Source organism: Moesziomyces antarcticus (genome assembly GCF_000747765.1).
Source record: "Moesziomyces antarcticus DNA, scaffold: scaffold_v10003, strain JCM 10317, whole genome shotgun sequence".
In the NCBI taxonomy this organism is placed as follows: domain Eukaryota; kingdom Fungi; phylum Basidiomycota; class Ustilaginomycetes; order Ustilaginales; family Ustilaginaceae; genus Moesziomyces; species Moesziomyces antarcticus.
The window spans coordinates 1,201,098-1,216,265 of NW_014639007.1; the positions used below are offsets into that span (position 1 = coordinate 1,201,098).

The window sequence follows — 15,168 nt, forward strand, 5'->3', positions numbered from 1 at the left end:
CGCAGAGAGGGCGAGTTTGGACCGGGTTGACTGGATTGCATTTCGGTAAACTACTGAGAGGAGTGGGAGGAGTCTGCCTTGGGCGCTACGATGTCACCATGCTTTTGCTCGGGCGCCGAGGATTGGGCGGACTGCTGTTTGAGCTGCTCTTCATGGGCCGTGTTCTTCTTGATGTTCTCAGCGTTCTGAGCATACTTTCTGCAGCGAGGTGTGACCAAAAGCAAGCGTGTTAAGCTACAGCTCATCGACAGTCGGGACGGCTGCAAACACTCACCCTTTCAGGAAAGCGGTCTCCTTCTGCACGGCATCAAAGTTGACCGTGCCGTCTGGGTTCTTGAGAATGTGCACCATGGTGAAATGTAGGCGGAGGACGAAAAGGATGGTGGTAGGAGGCAAGGCTCGAGACGTCGACCCGAGAGTCGGTTAAGACCAAGCTCAGTGGGGGACCATCAAAGTAACCGGCGGCCTACGCAGGTCGAGGGCAGCAGCGTCACGGCGCAGCGTTAGGCTCGTTGCAAAGGTGTTAGACTCAGCCTCGCCATCCGACAGAGGTCGGGGCTGTGCAGTTGTAGCGAGACAGCCAGCCAGCCTAACGCAGAACGGAGGCTCAGCCTGTCGGGTGCCGGTTTGGACAGCGCAACGGGGGCTCGAGCGCGTAACTCAGCCATCCATCCTCGCGCTCGACCCCCACGCTAGCTCAAGGGTAAAAGCCAAGCGAGACGGACACCTCTGCTCCGGCCGTAGCTCAGCCATACGATAGCTCAGCCACAACCATGCAGGGCAGTCGGCCTCCACAAAAAAAGAGTCGAAAATCGAGGCGAAAATTCAGAGTTGGACGTTGCAAAGCGCTGTCTGATGACCGCACCTTTTCCGGATCGGTCTCTGCAAAGGCGCATTTGAATTGAATTGGATTTATCGCATTTTCCAAGGCAAGCGGTCGAGAGCCCTCTCCCTCTCCCGCACTGAGACGCGCGCGCTCGCTTACCGATTTCAGGGCCCATCCGCACCTCGCACAGATCGACGGCTGCTCTTCACCGCCCTGCCCTTCCCTTCCCTCCCTAGCCCAGCCCGGCCCCTTAATCGCGCGGGTCCCACTGCCCTCCGCCCGCTCCTCTCCACCACATCCATCGTCTTTGACTTGCTTCAGCTGCTTATATCTGGTGCACAAGTCGACAAAGACAGCTCTCACTCCACAACATACACCCTCCCCCTGGCTCGCAAGCACCATCATGCGATCCTCCTGGCTCTCCACCGCCTCGGCCGTGCTCGTGTGCGCTGCTGCGCTCGCCAACTCGGCCAAGCTCCCCGCCCCCGTCGAGCAGATCCACTACGACCAGTCGGGCAACCTCGTCTGGAACGAAGATGCCGACGCGAGTCCCGCCGTCCCTTCGCTCGGCCGTCCCGACTTTTCCGGCCTCAGCCTCAGCGACATCGCTGCTGCCGCTGCTCCCGCCAAGCAGGCCGCCCAGGACGTCTACGCCGACTCGATGAAGTACGCCGACGACGTTCTCTCCTGGGCTGAGCACGAGATCGAGCGCATCGAGGACAAGGTCCAGGAAGTCGTCGCCGGCACTCACAAGGAGATCAAGGACTGGATCCACACCGGCAAGGTCCTCGTCGATGGCCTCGAGTTCGAGCGCCTCACCCACCCCGCCTTCCCCGAGTACTCGCTCCGCCTCAACGCCAAGTCCGAGTCCTTCTGCGACCAGGACGTCGTCCAGCACAGCGGCTACCTCGACATCTCGGACTCCAAGCATCTCTGGTTCATCTTCTTCGAGTCGCGCAGCAAGCCCAAGTCCGACCCCGTCGTCCTCTGGCTCAACGGCGGTCCCGGCTGCTCCTCCTCCACCGGTCTCCTCTTCGAGCTCGGCCCCTGCCGCGTCACCGACGAGGGCCGCGCCGTCAAGAACAACCCGCACTCGTGGAACAACAACGCAAACCTCCTCTTCCTCGACCAGCCCGTCGACGTCGGTTACTCCTACTCGGACAACGATTCGGTCAACAACTCACCCGCCGCTGCCGAGGACGTCTACGCCTTCCTCCAGCTCTTCTTCACCAAGTTCCCCGAGTACTCCAAGCTCCCCTTCACCGCCTCGGGCGAGTCGTACGCAGGCACCTACCTGCCCAACATCGCCTCCACCATCTACAAGAAGAACAACAACCTCGCTCTCTCCCGCTACGCCAACCCCGAGCTCGCTCCCAAGCACATCAACCTCGACACCGTCATGATCGGCAACGGTCTCAGCTCGCCCCAGTACCAGTTCCCCTCCGTCCCCACCTACGCCTGCGGCGCCGAGAACAAGTATGCGCTCTTTGACCCTTCCAGCTCCACCTGCGCCACGCTCGAGCAGCAGGCCACCACATGCAAGTCGCTCATCGAGTCGTGCCAGAAGTACAACTCGCGCCTCACCTGCACGCCCGCCGCGCTCTACTGCTGGAGCCGCCTCTACGGCCCCGCACAGGAGACCGGCAGGAACCTGTACGATGTGCGCAAGAAGTGCGACCGCGAGAAGGACGGCCCGCTCTGCTACAAGGACATGGAGTACATCGAGACGCTCCTCAACACGCCCAGCATCAAGAAGAACCTCGGCGTGCCCGAGTCGGTGACCTTCCAGTCGTGCAACATGAACATTAACCAGGCCTTCCTCCTCCAGGGCGACTCGATGCACGACTCGGCCGCCCTCCTGCCCGAGCTCATCGAGGACGGCATCCGCGTCCTCATCTACGCCGGCGAGGCCGACTTCATGTGCAACTACATGGGCAACCTCGAGTGGATGCAGAACCTCCAGACCAGCTACCTCGACGACTTTAACATTGGCACTGCCCAGGACTGGATCGTCAACGGCAAGAAGGCCGGCTCCGTACGCAAGGGCGGCAAGGGCGCCGGTTCCGTCGCCTTTGTCAGGGTCGCAGAGGCCGGTCACATGGTCCCCTACGACCAGCCCGAGAACGCGTTGGACATGATCAACAAGTGGCTCGCCAACAAGCCTCTTGCTTGATCACCTCCTCGTCTTTGACGGAGCGATCCGCGGTCCAAAGCTGTAGATTCGCACTTGCATAGCTGGGAGATGAATGACAACGCCAATGTTTCAACGAGATCGATCAAGCGTGAGGCTCAGAACGGAGCAGTGCGGCTGCAGCAGGTATGCGGCTTCACTTCCGCTTTGCTGCAGATCAGAAGAGGCGAGGAGTTCACCTTTGAAGACAAATTTGAAATTGCGAACGGCAAGCGTGGAGGAAAGAAGTGTCGAGCGACATGTCGACAGGCGTGCGTGTGTGCGGTGAGAGAAACAGAAAGCCGAAACTGGAACGTTTGAGGTGCGATGCATTCACCACGGGATGGTGAGATGAAAGTGCCCACGTCGTACTTCGGCAATGGCGACACTGCTGAACTGACCACAGGACGATGACCATCGACTTTGGAAACGGCGAAACTGCTGTTCTCCACATTGAAGAGAAAAGCAGTGTCCCCATTGCCGAAGTCGATCGTCATGGTCCTGTGGTTAGTGGAGCGAGGAGGTATTGCAGAGCGAGGAGATGTTGTCGAGCGAGGAGATGTTGCCGAGCGAGGAGATGCTGCAAAGGGGAGAGGGCCGAGGAGGTTTTAGGAAAGGTGGGTGAAGGGCGAGGGTAGCGGAGACGGGAGTGAGAGGGGCTCTCTTTTTATGCTTTCGCGGCCCTGCTTATTCCGCACCTCCGCGATTGCGCCTGTGCTCGTACAGCGGAGTCTTTGCGAAACTTGAGAAGAGCGGCACGTACAGCAGTAACGTGCGCACACCTGCCACGGCGCGCCAGGAGCAGCACATTGCCTGCGTCACTGCGGCTGCTAGATTCTGTCGGAGCTGTATCTCTGCGCTGGCAGGCGCCGCATCTCACACGGGTCACCAGCGCGCTCGCATCGAAGAGGTTTGCAGTCGGAACGGCCTGTGATTGGTGATTGAGGCCGACGTATCTCCAAGTTTGTGCGGACCGAAGCGCAGTCCGCACAAATGCGATCCAGACGAGCTGTCACAAAGCGTAGCGCTTCCGATCAATGCGCTCTGGTGCGCTGCGCCCGGCTGAGTCGAGCCAGCGCTTAGTAGCTGAGCGTCGCTCAAATTCGGTTCGCGTGCTGCGCATCCACGCGCAACGACGAAATCGCTCTGCGCAGGTGACTCGAATCAGAGCCATCCAGAGCCATCCAGCCTCCAAGTGCGGTGCCTGCAAGCGATCCGCCCCATCAGACTCACTCAATGAGATTCGGAAGATCAAGCCTTCAGGTTTATGCAAGGCAGAAGGTTTCGGCATGAAGGAGGCGTGGTGACGGAATGGAATGAAGCGGCTGGCACGGCGATTTTCGACGACCCGCACACTTGTCACCCTGAACCCCTTTCTCATCTCAGTCGGACGGCTCAAGAAGTTCTTGTTCACACGTTCGTGAGCCTATCGACGGAAACAAAGATTGTAAAAACACATTGATTGCAAAAGGCGATGGGCACGTTGGACCCCTCGAGCATCCCGGCGCAAGAGTCGTGCCTATCGAGCGCATCTGCATGTGTTGATGTAGGAAAGGGGGAAGACAGCGTGCACGTCGTGCGTCGCTGCCAGATGAAACAGTAAGACTATTGTGAACCCGATCGGAACAATGCATGTCGAGGACACGGTCAGAGCGGCGCATCCAACAAGGGCGTCGAACGTTGCAGCGACCGAAGTGCAGGACGGCTCGTGCTAGGGCGAGAAACGAACGCGGCGCACGCCACGCTTCCTAGAAGTCCTGATGGGGACTTCTCCCAGATCGTCCGTGTCGTACCCGTTGTTGTGGGAGCTGCCGTTCTTGTCTGCTTCAACGGCAGAGTGACCGCTCCAGTCTGCGTTGAGTCGAGCGTTGAATCGAGAGATGTCGTCGAACGAAGTGTTTCCACGGCGAATGAAGGTCATTGACGACGTATAGGTGTACTCGAGAATTCTGACGCCGTTTCTGATCCTCATTTCGAGGTCCTTGACGTAGACCAGCTCGTTGGTGAAATGATACGGGGTTGCGTATCCAGGGGAGCTCGAATTTGGTGAGACGGAGAAGGAAGCAGTACTGCCGTCACTGCAGAAATGCATGACAACCTTGGGCCTCCCCCTTCTCGGAATATTGGGACGAGTGATTTTGGCGACAAAGCTCATCTTCTTCCCGTCTTCGAGGTTCGAGTATCCGTACATCCACGAGTGCGGCGCATCAACGACCTTGTTGGTGAGCTCGGTTTCCGTCAGCCTGAAAGCGGTAGCAGCCTCGGAATCCGTTCGGTGAGCAACATTGGGTGCGGCAAGTGGTCCGTTGCGTTGCTCCTCGATCTGAATCAGGCCCCCGAGGTTCCTTGGGATGCTCTGCGCATGTTCCTCGATGTTCAAGATGTTGCCTACGGCGGCCTGGGAGAGACCGTGCTTCTCGAGAAATGGCTGAAAAGTGTTTTCGATCTGGGCGCCGTCAGCGCCGTACCCGCTGTTGTGGGAGCCGTCGTCCTTGTCTTGTTCAAACTGGAGAGTGTCGATACCGAGCCCACTCCACTCTGCGTTGATCCGAGCGTTGAAACGAGAGATTTTGTCGAAGGAAGTCTCGCCAGGTCGGAGGAGCTGGATGGTCGAGTCCGGGGTAAACTTGAGAGCAATTTCATTGTTGACGTACGTGGTGACAAGGTCCTTGACGTAGATCAGCGAGCCTACTTCGAAGACCATGTGTCTGACCACATATTCGTAGAGCTTGGTCGTGTTTTCGACGTAGAAAAGAATCATGTTCGCATCTCCCCGGCCGAGTTTGACGTGAACGCAGGTGTGCTGGACAGGGAAGGTACTGTTGCTCCTAATCTCGTGGATCTGTCCAACAAAGCTCTTCGTAGCTCCCGCATAGGAATCAAAGCCCGTGAGAGTCCATGAGTGCGGGACAGTGACATCCTTGCTGGTTATATCCGTGCCAGGCAGCCCAAAGATCGTTTCGGCTTTGGCAGTGTCGGCCTGACCGGCCTCGCGTTTGACGACCGTTCCACCGCTTCGCTGCTGGCCCTCGATGAACTCGTTCAAGATCCTGGCGAGGCGCTTCGCATTTGCCTCGACTACCACGGCATTGGCAACTGCGGCCTCCGAGAGCCCATACTTTGACAGGAAGCGACGAAGCCTGATCGCGCCTGGTCGAGCGCCGCCAGCGAGTCGGGAGGCCACGGGAGCCATTGAGCCTGAGGACTCCTGATGAGCGAAAGCTTGTGTATTCATGCACAAAGAGTCAGTGCATGCAGCTATCGGAGACGAGCTGATGAGATAGGACTTACAGGTCTTGCGGAAGGAGGAGTACCGAGATGTCGAGGGTTGCTAAAGCCGTTGGAGGAGTCGCGAATGTTCGCGAGCGCTGATGAGGGAAGAAACAAAGTGGGGGCACGCCTGATGTCGCTTCTTTTATGCTTTCGGGTCCCAGCTTGTTCCGCACCTATACCCGCACTCATGTCGGTCTGTTGTACCTGCTTCCGCCGATCATCGTGCGGATAGCGTGCAGCGCGGCTGCTTTCGCACAGTGTACCCGTATCCGCTGTATCGACATGACAGCAGCAGCGCACCTGAGAGCAAACAAGACGAGATTCTTCCGCAACACGCCTGCTCGGGTACACTCACAGCCGACCGTGCGGAACCAGAGACGGTATCGGCGACGACTCAGCGTACCCACGCCTTTTCGGAGCGGATCGATCTGATGTCTAATCTCCTCTCACTGACGGAGAGTCTGAGCTTAAGCTTTTTGCACGTGGGAAGGTCCGGCTTGAAGCCCTGCTACCGATGCCGAGCCCCACACGTACATGTGTTCGGCAATGCTCCATGTGGTTGCCGGCCGTCTGCGAGCGGGTGCAAGACTCGTTCCGCATTTTTTTGCGGGAGTGGAGTGCGGATGTCAAAAACCGCGAGTGACAAGCTGGCGACGCCACATCACGCGCTGAGCGCTGAGCTCTGCCCGCAATGCCAACTCCTACTGCGGACCTTCGACATCTCACACTTTCCGAGGTATGGCATTCTCGCTCGCTCGACTCAGATCGGCCCGACTTCCTTGTATTCGGCGCTACAACAAGCTGCGATGAAGTTGACCACAAAATCTGAGTTTTGCGCCATGTCGAAAAAATAGCGACACAAAAATGTATGAAATCATATGGATATGCATCTACGCTGTGCTAAGCATGCGGATGAGGATTCTACGAGGCTGTGCCGTTATGCGGCTTGTTGGGATTGTATCAGGGGAAGTCCTGGATGATCTGGGCGATCTCGGGCTGGGCGAGGCCACGGTACTCGAGATGCTTGCGCTGGAACTCGGCAGCCTTGTCCTCCGAGGTGGCGCGCTTGTCGGCAAAGGCGCCGTTCTGAGCCACAAGGCCGTTGTCGAAGAACGTGAAGGGCTCGCGGCTGGAGAGGCTGGGGATGCGGCCGAGGAGGAACTCCATGTGGCGGTAGGCAGCGCTGGGCTGGTACTGCGGCACCATGTGGCCACTGAGGTCGATGGTGACAAAGGTGAGCTTTCGCTCGGTGCGCGTCTTGCCCATGATGCCCGAAGCGGCGAGGGTTGCCTCCTGGAAGTCGTTGTGGAAGGGAACGTAGAAGTCGTCGGTGATGGGCTGCTGGAAACCCTGCTGACCGCCCCAGGTCATGTTCTGGATCGAAAGCAGAGTGCCGTTCATGAGCAGCACCATGTCGAGCATACCGTGACCAATCACCGTCCTCTCGACGCGGTCAATGACGCCCGGAAGCACAGTGGTCGAGCTGAGGTGGCCCTTCTCCGCACCAGCGTCGAGGCCGCTCTTGGTGGTAAAGACGTTCTGGGTCGAGCACTCGGACCAGGGGTAGTCGACGGGCGCGTTGATGGCCTTCTTGACGTCGGTTCGGTTGAAGTAGAGCGAGGCACCAGGAGGCAGGTAGTCGCCCGAACCAGGTCCTCCGTTGATGTCCCAGAGAATCGGGCACGTAGTGGCCACTTGGTAAATGTCAAAGCAAGGATTGACGTCGAAAATGTTCTCGTACACAAAATCGAAGATATCGCACTCGTCCGTGGTGGGATGAGGGTCCGGGAACTTGCCCTTGGGCGGGAAAGTGAGGTGCTTGTTCATGTAGGCCGTGTAGCCGCACTTGTCGTCCATGTCGCGGATCTGCTGCTTGATCGTGTCGTTGAAGGGGAAGAGACCGCCCCAGTAATCGACAAATGCGGCGGTGGGAACCTGCTCGGTGATCGAGTCGGCGTTGATGGAAGGGTCGTAGATCATGATGCCGGACACGTTGAAGTACTCCTTGTTCTTCTCGTCGAGCATGCTCGAGGCGATGTTGGGCACATACTGACCGGCGTAGCTCTCGCCCGTGATGTAGATGGATCGGTTGTGCAGGTCAAACGTGTCGGCAAAGTTGCGGTAGAAGCCCTTGAACTGCTCGGCGAGCTCGGCCTCGGTCGAAATGTTGGGTTTTCCCTGCGAAAAACCCGTACCCACGGGTTGTTCGACCCAAACCATGTTGGTCAGATTCTGCCACGTCCACGGATTCGGTACGGGCTTGTACGTGCCGTATTGCCAGAGCCAGGGGCCGTTTTCCTGCGACAGACCCTCGAGCGACGAGCAGCCGGGACCACCGTTCATCCAGATGCTGATCTCATTGCTCGCCTGCGGGTTCTTGGAGGGGAAGTACCAGAAGTACAGCTTGCGCGTCTCGTTGGGGTCCTTGCTGATGGGCATGAGACCGGCGTACGACTCGCCAATGTCAAAGTCGATCTCGGGCACGCCCGTGCCGTTGACCGCGAACGGCTTGGTCTTGTCGTTGAGGTGGATGGGCTCACCCGTCACCGCCGAGGCGGAAAACTTGTTGGCCATCAGGCGCGAGTTGCGCTCAGCAACGCGCTGGTGCACATCCTTGTAGTTCGAGTCGAGCTTGCCGACGTGCTGCAGGCCACGCGCGCAGGTCTCGTAGACCGCGACAGTGGCGAGCAAGAGAGCGGAGGGAAGCAGCTTCATCTTGCGGCGTTCTAGGTCTATTCGCCACGGAAAAGAAGGTCAGATGAAGGAAAGGCAAGCGGGCGAAAGCCAAAAGTCTAGGGGTATATATCTTTTAGTCGCGTCTGGGCATTGTATGCGCCTTCTCTAGGGTACAGTTCAGCGCATGCACAGTGAGGAGGGGGAAGGGCAACCGAGCTTGATTTGGAAGCCTTCGAGGGGCGGAGCGGTGCATATACCGCCGTGCATACGGTTAGGGGACCCGTCATAACCGACCGGCACCGCCACCGTGGATGTCAGGGTTCCGTCAAAGCGAGCGGCTGCCGAGCTAGTTGAGACGCTCCGAGGAGGCAGTTTTCCGAACCCAAGAAGCTCGGATGCTTTGGCTTCCAACCGCCGCGGCGAACCGTGCACGATAAGGGGGCCAGCGACAAGCACAACCCGGGCTAGACCGGTTGACGTTGTTGCAGAGAATCAGAGGCCGGTGTGGCAAGGCATGCACAGTTGCTGCTATATGCTAGTCGCTGCTCTTTTTGGGGGGTCACACGATGCTCAGCGACCTCGCCTGTGTATACAGCAGCGGCTCGGTTGGACAAGGTGGAGGGCAGCCCATGCAAATCAAGGGAAGCCGATAGACAAGGATCTGCATGAATTGACACTTCGACATTCAATCTGGGAGCAGCGAAAGCGCGCGATGCAGGAGTGGCTGCCGAACTGCGCAGCGGCGGAAAAAAAAAAAGTCGCCCCACCAGCATTCATTTCGGCGCTAGCAGCTTAGGCGAGTGCGGAGGCCGCCGACCCGGCGAAATCATCCTCGCACAATCGAACCAACCGCAGGCAACGCCTTGGAGTCATGCCCGGCGGCAATGCAGTCTTGCCCATCCCACCAAAGCTTCCTTCTTCGGCTCGTTCGGTTCATGACCCTCCGCAGGCCGCACCACATGACAATTTGGCTTTGCCGTACCACTTCATCCAACGCTCGGAAGCTTCTCTTCCGCGTCTATTTCAATCAAGGTTTCATCGCACACGTATGAGCGTACACGCAGAAGTCTGTCTATCGTCGGCAACGTCTCGCTGATGCTTTCAGTCAGCCCAATCGGGCGTCACCATTGTCCAGACATCCCGATGGGACGCTCCAGTGTCCGCCCCGCTACCGTTCCGAAACTTTCAACCCAACGTACACTACGCTGACTACGCACGAATCGCGTAAAAACATTCCAATAAAGACATCCCTATGATTCCCAATACTATCCCTGAAGCGTACATATCACGGGTGTGCAGAACGAGGCTCAAGCTCAAGCTCGGCATCCATGGCGCGCTGGAGGTCCATCTGAATGCCGCTATGGTCGGCGTTGAGCTGCTGAGCCGAGACGGAGCTGGGCGGCGGACCTGCGTGGCGCTTTGCGGCGGCGCTGATCGCCTCGAGGTTGGACACGGTGGGCTTGAAGTGGAGCATGCCGCTCTCCCACTCCCACCACCGCTGCATCTCCTCGAGGTTGTCCTCGACCGCCTTGCATTTGGCCGTCTCGATGGTGAGCCGCGTGTCGTAGCGCAGTGCCGCGGGGGCCTTGCGTGCAAAGATGGCCTGGTCCGTCGGATGCATCGTAACGTACACCGAGCGCAGCTTTCGCTTGCGTGTCACGAGCGCGTACAGACTCGCCTCGTGCGCCGCACTTGCCGCCGTACCTCCGCTGCCGAGCGACGAGGAGAGCGCCGAGTCGGTCGTGCCCGATACGCTGGCGCTGAACGGGTTGGAGCGGTAGCGCGAGTCGCCGTGACGGCGACGTCGCTTGCGGTTCTCCAGCTCGCGGTACGTGCCCGAGCTCGACGACGACGTGCCGAAGCGGAAGCCCGATCCAGCGCCTTCGATGGCGGTGGCGCTGCTGGTGGCTGCCGCTGCCGCTGCTTCCTCCTCGGGCGTCGGAATGTCGAGCACAGCGCACAGCGTCTCCACCACGCCCACGGGGTGGCCCTCGACGTGCGGCTGCCACAGCGACCAGCGGAAGTGGCGCAGGCTGGGAAGCTGCCCTCCCAGTCCTCCCACTGCCCTCGCCTCGGACGGGAAGAGCATGCAGCCCGAAATGTGCAGCGTGCGCAGCGTCGCGAACGCAGGCGATGGGATCAGCACGCCTGGCAGCGGCCACAGGCTCTGCGAGCGTGTGTCGTCGGCCGGGAACTCGGGGCTCGAGATGCCGTGCATCTTCTGGTGGTAGCTCAGGCGCTCGCGTCGCGTTGTCTTGATGGGATGGCCGAACAGCAGCGGTGAGCTCCAGTACGGCGGCGGTGGTCCGAGCGACAGACTCTTGAGCTTGCCCATGTTGCACATTGCGCGGCGCCCGCAGATGCTGCGTTCCAGCACGCCGTCGAGCGCCAGGTCCTTGAGGCGGGGCGTCAGCATCATGACTGCGCGCAGACTCTGCAGGATGGAGCCGAGCGTCATTTCGGAGAGCAGCCGATCCTCCTCGTTGCGCCGTTGCTGATTCTCCTTCTGCAGGCTGGCAAATTCGTTGCCGTCGTCGAGCCCGTCGAGCGGCTCGTCCAAGAGGCCGGTACGAAGCGCCGAATCGAAGCCAAACATGCCGCCGCGTGAGCCCATGACGCTGTTGCCTGCACCTGCGCGCTCGTTGCCGTTGGCAAAGTTGTGTTCGCCTCCCCACAGATCCGCCTGGTCTTCGGGCTTCTGCTGCTCGGGCTCGACGAACTCGGGCAGGGCGAATGTCGAGGGTGCGGATGCGGTGTGGCTCTGACCTGACGGACCGGAACGCGCAGGCTGGCCTTCGTGCACGATCGACATGTCCATGCGCGATGTAGAGGCCTCCATCTCCGAGTCGTAGTCGCTGCCCTCGCTGTAAGAGTCGGCTTCGGATTCGGTGTCGCTGCCAGAGTCCGATAGGCCGTCGAGGTCGCCATGGCGTCTGCCGTTCCAAATTTCCTCCCTCTCCGGAGGCGGTGCACCGCCGACGAGGAGATGGCTGGCGCCCGAGCGAGCAAAGAGGGTGGGATGGGTGAAGTGGTTCTTGGTGTGGAGCTCGGGCCGCGGTCGCAGCGCTCGCCATGTGCGGAGCTTGGGGTCGCGCGCCGAGTCGGCCTGCCACACCCGGCGGGCGACGATGCGGGCGCGCGCCCTTGACTTGGCCAAGAGCCAGACTACCCACCACTCTACCTTCTGATCGCCGACTTTGGCGAGTTCGGACCAGTTCTGAGAGCGCCAAGCAGGTTTCTTGACGCCCATCTCTGCAAAGCAACGATCGCGCTCGGCGTCGATTTCGTCGAGGTCGAGCTCTTCTGAGTAGATAGGTTCGTCGTTGTCGACGACGCGAGCGGTGTTGGGCTGAACAGCGGTCTGGACGTCGGCCCAATCGAGCGGGTCGTTGTCGGTGCCAGGGATCCTAGTCTCTGCGCCCTGGGCGGCGAAGGGGGTGACCATATCGGTATCGAGAAGGCTCGGGCCGGAGTCACTCTTGGTGGGGCGCCTTGACGGCGGCGAATTGGACCGAGGTGAGGCGGTTGATGATGACGAGGCTGATGTCGGACTGGACGAGGACGTGCGCGCGCGTGCAGCCGTAAGGGAGAGGCGCTTGAGCTCGAGGAAGAAAGCGCGTTTTGCGACCTCGCGGAAGTGCTTGACGAGATCGCGACCGTCCCAGAGGCGGAGGACCCACTCATCGATGCCGATCCAATGCCAGCCGCGCGAGTCGGGGTCACCGGAGCCGGGCGCATCAATGTGAATGCCGCGCGGCGCGCGAGAAGGGTCGATGGTGCGGATGTTGGCCTGGACGTTCTGTGCGGCCCATTGTGCGATCCTCTTCTCGAATGCGGGCGAAAGAAGATTGGGGGGAGCGATGCCCTGTGCGAGACACTTGCGCACGTCGTCGATGGTGGCGAGGTCGGTGTTGAGGCTGTATGCGCTCTGGCTTCCGCCTAGGCCAAAGTTGAGCGCATTGGTGGGGATGCTCTCGCCTTGGTAGGTATGTCCGACCCAGAGGTGCTTTACGAGACGGCCGAGCGCGGGTCTGTTGGTGAGCGTGCGGGCGAAGAGCGAAAGACTGATGGGATCCGAGAGGCGCGGGCCCTTGTAGAGGATGGATGCGATGTAGGGATAGTGCTGGGGCGAGAGGAGGAGAAGCTTGAGGGTTGCGCGAACATCGAGATGCGGTGCGGAGGAGCGAGCCTTGAGGCGATTGACATCAAAGTCGGACGGCTCGCGGAACTCGTCGGTGCGGAGAGGTGGAAGGCTGCAGGCAAGGTAAAGGATGTGGTCGACGATCTCGTCCGGAAGCTGCACCCTCATCGCCGCCGAGCTGCTGTGGCTGACAGCGCAGCGTGCCACGACAGTTTGCAGAAGAACACGGTGGTGGGCTCGATTCGGTGAGTCGTGTTCGCCTCGATCGGTGTGTCGGCGGTGCCAGAGCTCGGATGGTGAGGTTGAACCGAGGCGCAGCGAGCGGGCCTTGACGAGTCAGTCGAACGAGCGTGGTGCGGCGCGCAGATGGGGATGTGTGCGACGAATCGGATGGTGGCCGAAAAGAAGGACGAAGACGAGATGATGGTTGATGGAGTGGGCGGATCAGGGATGCAAGGCGGGGGCGAGGTTGCAGTTGGTTGGGTTGGGTTGGATTGGGTTTGGGCGAGTCCAAAAATCAAAGTGGAGCCACCGCGCCTTGGCTGGGCGTCGGGGCTGAGAGCGCGACGACGACGGCTCGCTACCGGCGTCGACTCTCTCTCGCCCCGACCGGGCGTTGAAATTGTGGACCTGACTCGCGGGCGTTGGTGTGCCTGCTTGCCTGTCTCATGCTGAGGCAGCGGATCAACCGGCAACGACACACACACACACACACACACACACACACACACACACACACACAGACGACGAAATTCAAATTTCTGGAGGGGCGGGCTGCCCGCGCCCTTTGTCTCGAGTCGCGTGCGTGGGTGCATCCGGGGTCGCAGACAGCGGGCTGGCTGGGAGAAGCAGCGTGGAACCGGAAGAGCCAAGCCAAAGCTCGCTTCGTCTCTGCATCGCAATCTGCTTCCAACGCTCCAATCGTCACGGCTCAAAGTGATCCGAAGCTCCGTCGAGCCCTTGCCGTTGCTCGCAGCGTGGTGGACGGCACCCATCGGCGGTGGGGCTGCCGAAATGACCGACTAAAAAACCAGGCCAGCCGCTTCGGCAGATCCGATGCGATGCGGTCTAGTGCAGTGAGCGATGTCGAATGTGCAGCAGAGTTCCAGAGGGCGAGCGAGGCTCACCCTTTCCATTGGCTGTCGGCCCAGTAGACTGCTGCAGAGCCGTTTAGGCTTGCAGCCAAGCAGCCAGCTGATTCGCTCGGCAAGGGCGGCGACGGAATCTAATCTAGTCGAGTCGCGCGATTGGCCCCAAGTTCGCCCGTCTCTTCAACCCGCCCAAGGGTGGCAAAAATCCAATCACTGCGACGTGCTCCGCCTCCACTTGTCGACTTGATGCTTATCCTACTCGGCCGCCTTCCGACGGTCTGTATGGACGCACACCACGCTGTCTCGCAGCTTGCGGCTCGTAGCGACGTGCCTCAAGAGAAGAGTCGTTGCTGCCGCTGGTACGGACAACAATGCGGATCCCTTCAGCCCGTAGTGGGGTTTGGCTTTTTTCGGAAAAGCCTCCTCCGTGCCACTCGAAATGTTAAAGACCACAAGCAGGGCAGCAGCTCGCTGCCATGATCTGGTCCCTGAGCAATTCATGCGCGGGGGCGGCTCCTGCGCGCCAAAGCAAGCCAGAGCCGCTAGAACCTCTTCGAGCCCAAGCGAACAGACCTAACGTAGCGTACTCTCTCGATCCACACGCTCCCGCGAATAGCCGACGGTAGCAGACTGCCGCCCACAGCGTTCGCGCCTTGGATCCCATGGGCGGAACAGTGAATCGGCTCTGGTACTTCCGTACTCCCGACTGTCGGCTGCAGCGAGTGCGTGGAGCGGGCCGACTAAAAAAGGCTTGGCAGCCTCCCCCAACCCAAAAATTCACTTCGGGCTCCGGGCACACTGGGCACAAGCTCACCGGCAACGTTCGACAGACCAATCAACATCCTGTATAGCGCCATCCTGTATCGATTCGCTGCATCTGGGTCATCTTCTAGTGTTCCTGCGTACTGTAGCTGCTGTGTTCCTGATCGACCCCCCCCCCCCCCCCCCCCCCCCCCCCCCCCCCCCCCCCCCCCCCCCCCCCCCCCCCCCC

At 60.1% G+C, this 15,168-nt stretch overlaps 6 protein-coding genes across 6 annotated transcripts; 2 read left to right on the forward strand and 4 right to left on the reverse strand.

Annotated features, from left to right (window-relative positions):
• Positions 1 to 50: 50 nt before the first annotated feature.
• PAN0_003d1951 (uncharacterized protein) lies at positions 51 to 351 on the reverse strand (the record flags this gene model as incomplete). The annotated part of the gene is made up of 2 exons (XM_014802906.1): positions 51 to 198; positions 275 to 351. 2 exons carry the CDS (start codon positions 349 to 351, stop codon positions 51 to 53), a joined length of 225 nt encoding a protein of 74 aa, XP_014658392.1.
• Positions 352 to 1,229: 878 nt separating this feature from the next.
• PAN0_003c1952 (serine carboxypeptidase) lies at positions 1,230 to 2,999 on the forward strand (the record flags this gene model as incomplete). The annotated part of the gene is made up of 1 exon (XM_014802907.1): positions 1,230 to 2,999. One exon carries the CDS (start codon positions 1,230 to 1,232, stop codon positions 2,997 to 2,999), a length of 1,770 nt encoding a protein of 589 aa, XP_014658393.1.
• Positions 3,000 to 3,068: 69 nt separating this feature from the next.
• On the forward strand, positions 3,069 to 3,930 carry PAN0_003c1953 (uncharacterized protein; the record flags this gene model as incomplete). Its single annotated transcript, XM_014802908.1, has 3 exons — positions 3,069 to 3,268; positions 3,403 to 3,502; positions 3,745 to 3,930. The coding sequence occupies 3 exons, from the start codon at positions 3,069 to 3,071 to the stop codon at positions 3,928 to 3,930; spliced, it is 486 nt and encodes a 161-aa protein (XP_014658394.1).
• A 777-nt stretch (positions 3,931 to 4,707) lies between these two features.
• Positions 4,708 to 6,805, reverse strand: PAN0_003d1954 (uncharacterized protein; the record flags this gene model as incomplete). Its single annotated transcript, XM_014802909.1, has 5 exons — positions 4,708 to 6,204; positions 6,288 to 6,364; positions 6,443 to 6,541; positions 6,625 to 6,697; positions 6,752 to 6,805. The coding sequence occupies 5 exons, from the start codon at positions 6,803 to 6,805 to the stop codon at positions 4,708 to 4,710; spliced, it is 1,800 nt and encodes a 599-aa protein (XP_014658395.1).
• A 424-nt stretch (positions 6,806 to 7,229) lies between these two features.
• PAN0_003d1955 (carboxypeptidase cpdS) lies at positions 7,230 to 8,984 on the reverse strand (the record flags this gene model as incomplete). The annotated part of the gene is made up of 1 exon (XM_014802910.1): positions 7,230 to 8,984. The coding sequence occupies one exon, from the start codon at positions 8,982 to 8,984 to the stop codon at positions 7,230 to 7,232; it is 1,755 nt and encodes a 584-aa protein (XP_014658396.1).
• Positions 8,985 to 10,230: 1,246 nt separating this feature from the next.
• Positions 10,231 to 13,254, reverse strand: PAN0_003d1956 (uncharacterized protein; the record flags this gene model as incomplete). Its single annotated transcript, XM_014802911.1, has 1 exon — positions 10,231 to 13,254. One exon carries the CDS (start codon positions 13,252 to 13,254, stop codon positions 10,231 to 10,233), a length of 3,024 nt encoding a protein of 1,007 aa, XP_014658397.1.
• Positions 13,255 to 15,168: the final 1,914 nt, after the last annotated feature.